The 13044-nt window shown below is 41.2% G+C and overlaps 1 protein-coding gene across 7 annotated transcripts in view; it reads right to left on the bottom strand.

Annotated features, from left to right (window-relative positions):
- Nucleotides 1-12800, bottom strand: part of ankhd1 (ankyrin repeat and KH domain containing 1) — a 45149-nt gene extending 32349 nt beyond the window's left edge. For 2 of the 7 annotated variants that reach the window (XM_089019523.1, XM_089019558.1), the window contains exons 1-4: nucleotides 12363-12800; nucleotides 8855-9008; nucleotides 1979-2135; nucleotides 708-870 (exon numbers count right to left, since the gene is read on the bottom strand). In XM_089019523.1, coding sequence (XP_088875649.1) covers nucleotides 708-870; nucleotides 1979-2135; nucleotides 8855-9008; nucleotides 12363-12641 — 753 coding nt within the window. In that variant the 5' untranslated portion in view covers nucleotides 12642-12800. The remainder of the gene's footprint in view (nucleotides 1-707; nucleotides 871-1978; nucleotides 2136-8854; nucleotides 9009-12362) is intronic. The other 5 variants (XM_089019531.1, XM_089019539.1, XM_089019548.1 and 2 more) reach the window with 5 other exon arrangements.
- Between the last annotated feature and the right edge of the window lie 244 nt (nucleotides 12801-13044).

The raw sequence follows: 13044 nt of genomic DNA, 5'->3' as shown, positions 1-13044 counted from the left end.
GTATGCGTTTGTGTGACTTGGCGTCCCAGTACACCTATGCTAAGTCGACCATTGTTACGTGTGTTGTCTAAGCAACGGTCTGAGGCAATCGAAGAGGTTAAAAAAACTTCTGTTGATTTGAATTCACGAAAAGCAGCTAGCAGGGGACAGTGTGTGAGGGTATTATCGCAGAGAAAGGACGGCAACTTCACTCGGATATCATCAAGAGGCAACTACATCAACGACAATCACAAAGGTATATAAAATGACTATTATGCAGGACAGTTTATTTCTTTAATTACAATACAATAGCACATTTATTATACATAAAATAAGGTATATTTTGCGAAGTTTTAAGGCTTATTTAGTAGAATCTTATGTTTTATGGCGACCTGGAAACGGATTATTCTCATTTTTCATGGTGTCCTATGGGAAATTAATGTTTGGAAGACACACTTTTCGCCTTACACACACTTTAAGTTCGTAAGCCGAGGTATCACTGTATTTCAGGGGCATTATAGTTTGATTCAATTCACACTGCAGCAGGGGTCTCAAACTCCGGTCCTCGAGGGCCGCAATCCTACATGTTTTCCGAGTCTCCCTGTTGCAACACAGGCCTCGGTGCATTTCAACAGGGGAAAATATGTAGGACAACGGCCCTCGTGGACCGGAGTTTGAGACCCTTGGCATAGAGTATTTGTGTTATCGTGCATCCCAATTTCACATACCTGTGCCAGTTCATAATAGCCAGCCGAGCAGGCTAGACAAAGCAGGCTCTCCCCTTCCTCTGTGTGTTCGTTGACACTTCGCCCCTCATCCAGCAGTTTGCGCACAGCGTTGACATCACCATCCGAGCAAGCCTCTGCTAAACTACGGCTGAAAATAACCAGACTGCTACAATTACTGCCACTGTGACAGGTGAACACATAAAACGCCTAATAACTGTGCCATCAACAAGGCCGGTGCATGTTTACAAGTACATTTAAAATGAAATGATACCCACTATAAAATCAAAGGAAGTATGTTTGTCCACATGACAACACAATTAAGCTTGTCAAGCCTTGAGGCCCTAATAGTAAGGCCATACACCTTAAGTACCGTATTTTCCCGTGTGTAAGGCGCACCCAAAAGCCTTCATTTTCTTCAAAAGATGACCCTGCCCGGGGTTTTGGTCATTGTCACATGAATTCCAGGACACACAGTATATTGAGTTTTAGGACTACATGAACATTCAATACTGTGTTAGAAACCTTAGTCTTTCTTCTATCATCAGAAAAAGAGTTAATTCCTAAATTATATGGGTCTGGAGTTATATGAGCTTGAAATGAGGGCATCTGTCCAAAATGCAATGCAATACATGCATATTGGTTTATATAGTGCTTTAACAACAGCCGAAGCTGAAACAAAGCGCTAATATGCAAAACAGGGAATTGTTACCGCCTTGTGGAAGAGAAAAAAAAAACTACCAGAGGCTATGAGTGGCGCTTTATCAGCACCTAAGCATGAAAAAACAAAACCTGAACAAATTCAGGAATAATAATAATAATACATTTCATTTATAAGCGCCTTTCAAAACACTCAAGGTCACTTTACAGTTACAGGATCAGATTTATTGTGGGTGAGCAGCGGCAGCCACACGTTCACTCAACCCGGAAGTAACTCAAATACGTCATATTTTCAATTCCCGAATAAATTTGTCAATGGCAGTGAATGAGTTAATGGATAGAGGACGCTTGGATGCATATCTCCGCATTAATTCTTTTGAACAGCTTGAAAAAAAATGACCATTCAATTGATAAACAATTGCAAAAATTAAATAGTCGAACTTGGCATAGGTAAGGAGAATGCATTTTAGAGGTGCAATGACGACTATGCCGCAACTTAATCTTATAAACAGAATAATAATAATAAATGTAATTTACAAGTGCCTTTCAAAGCGCCCAAGGACATTTTACACTACAAAAACAAGAACCAGTGACAATATGGTTAAGATACATACTTGTCGGCTTGGCCAGCGTTGAGCGTGTTTTCGGCCCTCATACGCGTGAGCGCAGCAGCAGCCTCGTCCAAGGCACAACTCACAGATGATGTCAGTCGTCGCAGCACCTCTGGATCTGCAAAAGCTTTACCATCGGCAGTGGAAAGTTTACCGATGCCTTGCAAACACCAAAAGGCGGAAGAAGTGCAGAGGGCGAGGCAAACCAAACGGGGGGAGCACAACCAAACCAGATCAGATGGGGTGGGGGCGCAAGTCCAGTCCAGCCAAACCAATCCAAGGTTAGTAGCAGCATACAGAAAAGAGGAAATGAAAACACACACAGACACACACACACACACACAGAAAAACACGCACACACAAGCATTTGTTAATGTGGCTCAACTTTTTTTGTTCCATTGATTTCAATACACCATCTATGATTCTCAAAAATCGGTTGATCAGTAATCTAATCAACAAAGCATCCATTAGATGACCATGGACACGTTTGAGAAAATAAAAAGGATCAAGATACTTTTACAGATTGGAAACAAGGGTTCAACTGAAGGCCTTGTCCTTCGTGAATTATAGATGGGTAACAAGCAGAGGATGTGTGAGAAAAAGTAACCGGACACTATAGTCAGCACGGGGCGGGGTCACAGCTGGAATATATATTTTTTTTTTTCAACGACTCATGTGCACAGCATTTGTGTGCTTGTCATGTCAACAGAAGAGAACCAAAGCAGTGGGCTGATGGGGAAAAAAGCAAGCATGTGGAAAAGGCAACTTTAACTTAAATGACCGCCATTTTGTCAAGTGTCCGATCCATTTCCAATTGGTAGAGTGGTACCTTCGCTTAAGAATGCTTTAGCTCACGAACTTTTCGCAGAGCGAACATTAAATTCGCGAGCATATAGTCTTGGCTAACAAACGAGTTTTCGACCAAAGCACACAGCGCCACGGTGGCTGGCAGTCTAGTTTTCGGCGGATGAACACCAATCTACACAGTCAAACACGCCACGGTGGCTGGCGGACTAGTTTTCCACACCCCCTTTCTTTGAGTGCAGCCGTGGTTTGTTATCGAGTGGAGTACTTTTGCTATTATGGGACCAAAAAAAGAGCCCACCACAGGCTAGTGTTCAGCCGAAGAGGACACAAAAGAAAATTACGGTCGAGCAGAAGAGGGAGGTCATCAAAAAACTCGAACGAGGTGTGCGTTTGTGTGACTTAGCATCCCAGTACCAGTATGCTAGGTCTCCCATTGCTATGTGTGGCTAAGGGTGTTTCTGTGTTGTCTAAGAAACGGTCTCGGGCAATAGAAGAGGTTGAAAAACTTGTTGATTTGGATTAACGAAAAGTAGCTTGCAGGAGAAATGGGGGTATTATCTCAGAGAAAGCACAGCAACTTCACTTGGATATCATTAAGTGGGAACTACATCAATGACCATCACAAAGGTAAATACAATGACTATTATACAGTATTATCGCTGTGAGGGTAGGAAAGCCGATAGGAAAATAAGATTCATCATTTGTTACAAAACAATAGCACATTTATTATACATAAAATAAGGTATATTTTGTGTAGTTTTAAGGCCAATTTTGTAGAAATTTACGTTTTATGGGGACCTGGGAACGGATTATTCTCATTTTTAATGGTTTCTTATGGGGAATAAATGTTTGGCAGACGAACTTTTCGCCTTACACACACTTTCTGGGAACCAATTAAGTTCGTAAGCTAAGGTATCACAGTATACTTAAGCATTTGCAGCTCAGATGATCACCAAGGCTGCCCATCTGCGCAACTTATCAATGACATGGTTGATCAGCTTTGCGAAACAAGCCATCATAGCAAACAAGGTGATTCAATCTGGGGTCGTTCTGTGCTGACATTGTGTATGTGAGTCCCAAAACCTAATATATTTTAGCTTCTGTTTCGGGAGCGCAAAGACATGTACGTCCTTGACCATCCAAACCCAAACACCATTCCTATATATTTTTTTCTTTTTGACAAAAAAAAAAAACTGAATACTTGATGGATGCAGGAAGAAGCCAGGAACCTCCCAAAGCTCTCACACTGTGGAAGGAGGAGCTAGCAGTCACAAGGAGGCAGCACCTGCCCTAGTCACCGTGTGTTAAGCATGCTAAGAGTGGACAAAGTCCTCCCAGGACGGGACTTTGGCCACAGTACGAGAACTCTCTGAAAATCGTGAAAGGCAGGTTTTGCGATACAACGTGTCCCTGCAAATCCCTTTCTCTTTCTTGCATTTTAAGCCTCAGTTTTCACTCTGAGAGACCCCATAGTCTTGTTTACTTTCACCATGGATACTCCTGTCCCAAAATGGCCACCCAATCCCATAATGCAACAAACTTCTAAAAACAAACTACGGTATAGAAGAAAAAAACACACTAAAGGTTATTATCACTTATTTCTATACGGTGATGTATTTGTTTAAAAAAATATACTAGCAAAAATAATTAAATAACTGCTCTGGAGTTGGAATTGACTCATTACTTTTCCATTTATTGCAATTGAAAACCTGACCTTTAAGGCATAAAGGATCATTTAGAATCAGTGGACCCAGGTTCAACTGAAACTGCTATTTTGCACGATATACAACAAAAACATAATTTCCCATTTAGATGTTGAATATTCCAGTGTCGATATTGTTATAATTAATGACAATAATTTATTTCATCGCAGTAATACTGCCGATACTCTTCACCTCTTTTGTGTATCGATATACAGAGTCACACCTGACTGTTCCAAATTTCCAAATCAAACTTACTGAGCATCGCTTTAATTTGCATACTGCAATGATCAATATCACAGTGACAATATTCATTTGTTCTCCGGACCGCTTTATCCTCACTAGGGGCAGTAAGCAGGGGACACCCCGATGCGGTTGCCACCCAATCACAGTCAATAAGGGGACGATTTGGGAGTTTTTCCAATCAGGCTGCCATGCGTGTTTTTGGAAGGTGGGAGGAAAGCGTAGGACCCAAAGAAATCATACATCGATCGGAACATGTGCACCAACTGAAAATGGTCACAAATGAGGCTGTATTGACACCAGGTTGCTAAATATACTGCGGCGAGCAATACAGGGCTGACGTACCATTAACTGCATGCGATACAAACGTCTCATTCATTTAGTCTAATACATTACACTTTACATTAGGTAATGGAAAAAAATGTGTATACAGTGATACCTCAATTTACGAACGCTTCAGTTTACGAACTTTTCCTTTTACGAACATTAAATTTGAGAGAATATAATCTTGGCATACGAACTCGTTTTCGGGAAACACACAGAGCGCCACAATGGCTGGCGGACTAGTTTTCGGCGGAAGAACACCAAACCACACGGTCGAACAGCGCCACCGTGGCTGGCGAATTAGTTTTCCACGCCCACTTTCTTTGAGTGCACTCAGTGCAGACGTGGTTTGTTATCAACTGGATACCTTTGCTTTTTTTGGGACCAAAAAAGACCCCCCCCCCCCCTCCCACAGGCTAGTGTGGACAAAAGAAAATTACGATTCGAGCAGAAGAAGGAGATCATCGAAAAACACGAATGAGGTGTGCGTTTGTGTGACTTAGCGTCCCAGTACCAGTATGCTACATGTGGCTAATGGCGCTTCTGTGTTGTCTAAGCAACGGTCTCAGGCAATAGAAGAGGTTGAAAAACTTCTGTTGATTTGGATTAATGAAAAACAGCTAGCAGGGGACAGTGTGTGAGGGTAGTATCGCCGAGAAAGCACGGCAACTTCACTCGGATATTGTCAAGAGGTAACTACATCAACGACCATCATAAGGGTAAATAAAACGACTATTACACAGTAACAACAACAAATATGGGGGCCACATTTCACAATCTGGTATTAATACATCCATACTTTAATATTACCATGCAAGTAAAGTTAATTCTGGTTTAATGTTCCAAGAAAACAAGTAGATGAAATTCTGAAACAAATTATTATTTTGTAAATTGCTATCTGTTTGTTTTTGGAAAGAACTCTCATCATTCCGAGGAAAATGTGAAAATTAAAGGCAGCTCTTCGTTGATCTATAACCAGCTGTTAAAATGTCACTGACAATTTGCTAGCTTCTCGACTGGTAACATGCAAAAATGTTAATAGGTACATTACTTCTAAAATTGTATCCGGTTGAAAAGCAGGCCCATCAATGCTTCAGTGGATCAGTGTGCTGTGGTATAAAATCTAACTGAATATTCAAAATGTAGAATTTTATGACTCCTTTGCTTTTGTCAAGACCTTCCTAAAGGAAAGATTCAACCTGACTTTGAGAAAATGAGCACAGCATGGTAAAAAGGATCAATGACTATGTTTACAAGCCAACAATATTCGGTTTAAATTCCTAATTTCTGAAATATTCTCAAGAATCCATTTAGATGTGTGATGAGACATGGTTACTTCTGTATAAATGGTAATTGCGATCAACTGGAATAGCCCAATCTAAACAGGCGACGTGAAGGTAACGTCATAAGGCAAATAAACATCAGTCGCTCTAACGTACTATTGTCAAAAAAGACAATCATGTCTTTCAACGGACTATTTGAGCGCGGCATCCGTGTTTCTCCATGATTGTTTGCCACTGCTTGTGTATTTGCGGCAGGTTGCACAGAGTGCCAACAAGAAGTTCCTGTACTCAAAAGACCAAAGTCCCTTGCAGATAGACCGTGAGCAGAACACAAACAAATTGATGTATTATGCGATACTTTTATACGACCACCTGTTTAGGTTAGTAGAGAGGTAAAACTAGGGGTCTGGTGATCGTTAAAAAAACAAAAATGATCGTAGTTGGGTTTTTGCTGGTGTTTAGGTGAATATTCCCAAGATTTAGCTTTTGAAACTGTTCAAGGACAACCGACGTCACTTTTTTGTTTCCTAACTGACATCAGAAAAACTTTTTGTAGCATCTAAAATACCCAAAACACGCAGTATGATATTTTTATTCAAATACAAAACACCAATAAAAATGACTTAAAGTGTCTAAAATCTGCAAAAAATGGAGCTGCAGAATTGGGCATTTTCAGAAATTCCCGCCCCCAGTTCGTGACGTCACGCCAAGACGTCTTGCATTGCTGGAGAATCAAAACAATGGCGCCCAAAGCAGCTTGGGCGCCATCTCGTGCATTTTCCGGGCGCTATATTGGAGTCAAGACGCGTCAAAATGAGACGGAAGGACTTCTTTAATCGATTGCAAACATTTATGCTTTCCTCTTCAGAACTATTTGAATCCTATTCATCACTGGATGAGTCGCAAGAAAGTATCTTCTCTGAATCTGAAGCCATTGCTTTAGATGATATAAAACGTTTTTCTGATGTCAGTTAGGAAACAAAAAAATTGTGTTGGTTGTCCTTTAAACGAATTGTCACTACCCTCCGTTGTTCCTTAAAAAAAATGTTTGTTTGCTGCTTGTTTTTAATGTATTTTTGAGTTTTACTCCTGTTCTGTCACTCCATATTGCAAGCAACGATGCCAATGTCGTTCGATGTAAACACTCCAATGCACTATGGGTAAATGAATATACGATTATCTCTTTCGGCAGTTTCCGGCGGATTACGATGAAAGTTAAAACCTCTGAAGGAAAACGAACAGTTTTCAATTGCTGTTTAACTAAATTTGTTTCTTTAGCTATTTTAACAGAAGTATGTCATATGTGGCGCGGATCAAGTAGCAATACGCGCCAATCGTAATAGACATGTGACGGTGCTGGAGTTACAAAGTTGCGCCAGTGGCTGTCAAAATGTGTAAATGGCGCAAGGGAGCAGCCCAGATGCATCCCTGTTGACTGTCTCCTTCGAGATCAAAACTTCACGAACGCTGGCCTGACGGCGCTAGTCTAAATTACGCCAGCGTTCACTCAACCCGGAAGTAACTGAAATAGATAGAAAGCTAGCTAGCTAGTAGATAACTAACAAATAGCCAGCAAACCAGCTAGCTAGCTATCCATTAGCTGTCTGTCTATTAGCTAGCTAGCTGGCTATTTTTTAGTTATCTACTAGCTAGCTAGCTTTCTTTTTACAATATGTTCGACAGCCTCAACTACCCTAAACACGGCATTTCGAGGAATGTGGCCTTCGCGGATATATACCAAGTTGCCAAATCCAGACTTTGTTTTGTTTTTATGCCATTCAGAGAACGGCCATTTTGCCATTTGGTGTTGATTGAAAATTACATCACTGACAGCTCAAGACACCCCGACTACATATAACTAAACTCAAATTATCGGAAAAATAAAGGTGTTCTTATTCTTACCAAAATCTAGGTAGGACTATACATATAAACTCCCTTCCATATGATGGTCGCAATAGTTATTGATGGTTTTATTATGTTAATATAATCAAACACTATCCATATTTCATTTCTATTTTAAAAATAATACAGGGTGCAACCGCACCTGTAGCAACACGTCTAAGAGAAGTAGGCCTCGGATACGATTAGCCAGTATTTGTTCACACAGGCCCTTTTGCATGTGTTGCAGGCTCAGGTGCGTTGCATGGCTAATCTGCCTCATAATGTTCATAAGCCAAAAGGAGGGCAGGGCACTCGGGCCTAACGGCTTATTCTTCGACTGTCTTACACCTTGATGAGAACCTTTGAACTCTCTTTCCTAAATCACATGGAAACTTTCTGTTGATGTGATACTTGCAGAACCTGCAGGTGCTCTTTTTTTTTCAATTTGACCCTGGGGTATTTGAACAAATAAAAGCTGATTGGTTAGATTCGAAATTAGCTATGGTGAAGAAAAACAAAGCCCAGTTCTAGAAATGAAGTGTAAATAGGACATTTTTGGACTTTTGCATTGGGCCACTGGAGTGGTGGTCAATAAGAAATGAAGATGTTAATTTTGGTGAATGAGAATGATGCAAATGTACCTGCAGCTTCAAGTAGCGCTTCAAGTCGGGCCTGTGTCTCTGGATCAACAGTCCTCAAATCGACTCCATCTGTTGCACTGGACAAAAGTAACTCTGATGCCGTCTTCATAATGGAGTTATCAAGATCTTCCTGGTCCAAAATGAAGGACTCCACCTGGAAAACACGGAGAAAGGCACATAGGAGGGTCAAGTGGTTTTCTAAATGGACAAATTGGCATCCAACAGGAAGCCTTCGACTCGGAATGACAATGTGCAAACCTAAGTGTGAAGGTGCACACCCGGGCCATTGTACAGAGACAAAATGTCAGAAATCTGACATTACAAAACCTGACGACGACAAAGCGCCTGCTGCACTAGGTTTTTTTTTTTCTGGGGGGGGATTAGAACACTCATACACGTAGAGAGGTTCAGCTGAGAACATTACAGCAGCTCAAGCTCCTAAAGCATGGCTGTGTAACCTCATGTAGCATAAATTGTCCAATAATAATTAAATTAATGATTCAAACAAAAAGCCCACACACAGTATTGTTTTTTTTGGTCACGTTTCAAAGCGTGTTTTAAAGGACAACCGACGCCTCTGGACAAGTTGTGTCCATAATTTGTAAAATCACTTCAAATGACTTCTACTGAGCGTATTTTATAAAGATTCCACGACATATAGCTATATTTTACGTTTCAAGACTTGCGCTGAATATTCAGGAAGTCTTATTTTCGAGTTGATGACGATGCCTGACATGACGTCACTGAAGGAACGCCCCTGACAGAGAAAGCGACACACAATGCATTTTGGGTACTTTGTTTGGTCTGAAAACTTCGTGTTGATGGCAAAAATTAGAAGGAAAACACATAACGCGATGGTGAATCGTTGTGTGCTGCACCAAGACTACTATTTGATTCTAGTTGACAAAAATTCCCAGCAGAAAAATCAGCCCATTCCAACGGAGCTTGGGCGCCATCTTGTGCATTTTCTGGGACGCAACATTGGAGTCCCGCCGGCTCAAATTGATACCCAAGTACTTCTTTAATCAATTGCAAACATTTATGCTTTCCTCGTCAGAACTATTTGAATCGTATTCTTAACTGGATGAGTAACACGAAAGCATCTTCTCCAAATCTGAAGACATTGTTTTGATTCTAGAGCAAGGCGAAGACGTCCTGGCGTGACGTCACGAACAAGGAGGCGGGACCTTCTGAAACTCACAATTTCCGGGGTCATTTTGAAGTAGTTTTGGGACACGTGAACTCATTTTTATTGGTATTTTGCATTTGACTAAAAATATCAGCCTGCCTGTTTTGGGTATTTTAGATGCTATAAAACGTTTTCCTGATGTCAGTTGGGAAACAAAAAAATGCTGTCGGTTGTCCTTTAAGTCACAGACCACGTAACAATTTCACTGTGAAAGCTGGTTTACTACTATTGACTAAAGAAACTCACTTTCCCGATTAAAACAATAGGGGACAGCGTTTTGAGTTTTATCTATGAGGGAATCCTATCTGACAAGCTATTCTGATGTACATTTACAAAGTCTCCATTTTGAAGAAAAAAAAATACTCTATATTTGTTTCCCTGAGTTAAAATTAACGTGTTTTAATTTCTATTCCCTCTCGTTCCCTCAGACATCGATTCTCTTCCCACCTTCAAGTCCCATCTCAAAACCCACCTATTTAAAATTGCATTTTCTGTGTAGCTCTCTCTCTTGTTTCTATTTATAATTGTATTTTATTTATTTCATGCTATTTGTGAATGTATTTTATTTATTATGGTACATGTTTGTCTGTGACTGTAAAGTGTCCTTGAGATCTTTGAAAGGCGCTTAAAATGTAATGTATTATTATTATTATTTTAAAACAAATGACTTATCCAACATGGAAAAAACGGGACTATATATGACAGGGAAAAATAGCTAAACAAATTCGAAACTGACAATGTGTTAATGGAAGCTATTTGCGAGTGCTAACTTTTGCATTCTACCAACATGGAGGAATTCGGCCACAGGACCAAACCAAAGAGTGCTACGACTCACAGGGGATGTTATTCTATGAAGGCTTTTATAATCAACAATGGATATCAGTCTTCGCCACTATTGAACTACAGTTCCCAGAGTGTTGGTATCCAGAGGTGGAAGGGCCTGGAATGGCATCAGTTTAATCCTGGGCCTCAGATTTTAGCGACTGCCCACATCAGTGAAATCACGGCTGCAGTAAAACACCACAAGAAATGCTCCCTTTTAGGTTTACGGAGTAGTCTGGCTAATTGAAGGCACCTAAATGTGATCCTTTATTTCCCTCACAAGAATTAATAGACTATCAATACAAATATTGGCATCAGCTGACAATGATCTGGGAGTCACAGCTTTTGTCCCATCTGCTCAGCTATATTGATAGTTTGTGAGAAAAAAAATGCTTAACAGAGGAGTGATTAATAACTGCCTTTCTAGGAAATGAAAGGTACATTGAATACATTCAAGATCACAGTCATTTAATGCTGCCAAGAGAAATGTGATGAAATAAAACCAAGAGGTTTCAAATGAAATATTTACCATCTGCCAGTTTAGCAAGGTTCGTTCTTGTCAGTCCCTGTCATGTGATAAGATGGTAAGTGTTGAGAATGGCAAGCAATATAAGTATTATCGTTAAAATGTTGGACCATAGCATGAATTATTGCGGTAAAATCTAATGTGATGATTATCAAATTGTTACATGGCCTATGATAATCTGATTTTCGCATCAAATTTAATACAATATTATGATGTGACAATGTTAAGGAAGTGGGGTGTACACAGGGAATGGGGAAATACAATCACACCTGTCCCGCTGTGACTGCCACCACATGGGAAGTTGGGAGACTGATCGACGTAAACCCAATTAATTTAGTATCGTGCTTACAAAAACCTACCTGACATCATATCGGTGAGGATAAAACATCGACGAGACGAGAGAAAATTGCTGATATGACACGACCAACTGTCTAACATTCAAACTGTTTCGTAATTAAAAACATTACACGGTTAACAGCCCCTGCGCAAAGTTAGCCGGGGGGACGAGTCGTGTTCCGTAAACGTGAAAAGCACGGTTACGGCAAATGGTTATTTTGTTTGTTCACAGGCACCTTCTATTTACGATGGTTGGAAAACCAGATGAAGAGGAAACTTGTGATGAGTGTTGAGACGACAGCCTCGAACGAGGCCGTCGTCGCTTCCACCCCAACTAGGCCGCGGTTAAAGCCTTAGCTGCATAAATAAAACATTTAGCCGGTGGGCGCGATTTAATGTCAGCACATAATCAAGATAACCCATATATAAGGTTCCGTAAACAACTTGCGAGGAAATGTATGCGGTTTGTTAAAACGTGGAGTTTATTTTGCAATAAATATAGCGGCCTGGCTGGTGGTGGCTAGCACCTGCGAGCTAACGTTAGCTAGCCAATTCGCGCAGGAGGAAGAATGTCGCCTTGCGTTCTGCCAAGGCTTAGCTAACTAGGTTAGCTTGGCTTAGTTTAGCTTAGCTACCTCTGAAACCTCGTCTTCGTCGCTGCCGGATCCCGGACCCGATGAGAGCACGGCCGCGGCCGCTAGTTTGAAATCCAGCCTTTCTGCGGAGGGCCCACTGGGTTCTCCGTACAAACGTACTTTCTTCCCACCCACGCCAATCCCAATGCCCCCTAACCCGACTCCTCCTGGTGTCGCTCCTACCCCCATCCCTGCCACTGGGGAGCGAGGAGTCACCGAGTCAATCTCGTCCTCGAAGCCGTCCGTCAGCATTGCCGTCCCGGCTACTGCATCCTGCATACTTATTTTCGCGATACTTGGGTTTAATGAGCGAGTTGTCGACGTAACCGGCCGCCCAGGTTCTTGCTTTGAGGCTATTTGCGTTGTTTTACTTCAGGGAATCCAGAAACTCTCCCGAAGCTATGGTTGAGGAGGTTCTCCTTCCCCCAGCCATTAACTTTCTAACAACCAAACACGATACGCACTGTTTCTGAGAAAGGCCGCCTATGGTGAGAATTTTCGCAATCCTATTGGTCCAAACTGATCGATCTATGCTTTTGATTCGCTGCAAATAACGCTCGTCAAACTGGGACTAAAACGTCATGTTAGGTTTACCAATATCACGAGGCTGAATAACGAACGTCAAGAAATGACATGGAAGACCAACTTAAAATTGGTAGCTAGCTTTACCACTTAATCTAAA

The sequence above is a fragment of the Hippocampus bargibanti genome, linkage group LG02 (assembly GCF_051943395.1).
Source record: "Hippocampus bargibanti isolate YZ-2025 linkage group LG02, ASM5194339v1, whole genome shotgun sequence".
NCBI classification, from domain to species: domain Eukaryota; kingdom Metazoa; phylum Chordata; class Actinopteri; order Syngnathiformes; family Syngnathidae; genus Hippocampus; species Hippocampus bargibanti.
This window is presented reverse-complemented; position numbering and strand designations above follow the sequence as displayed.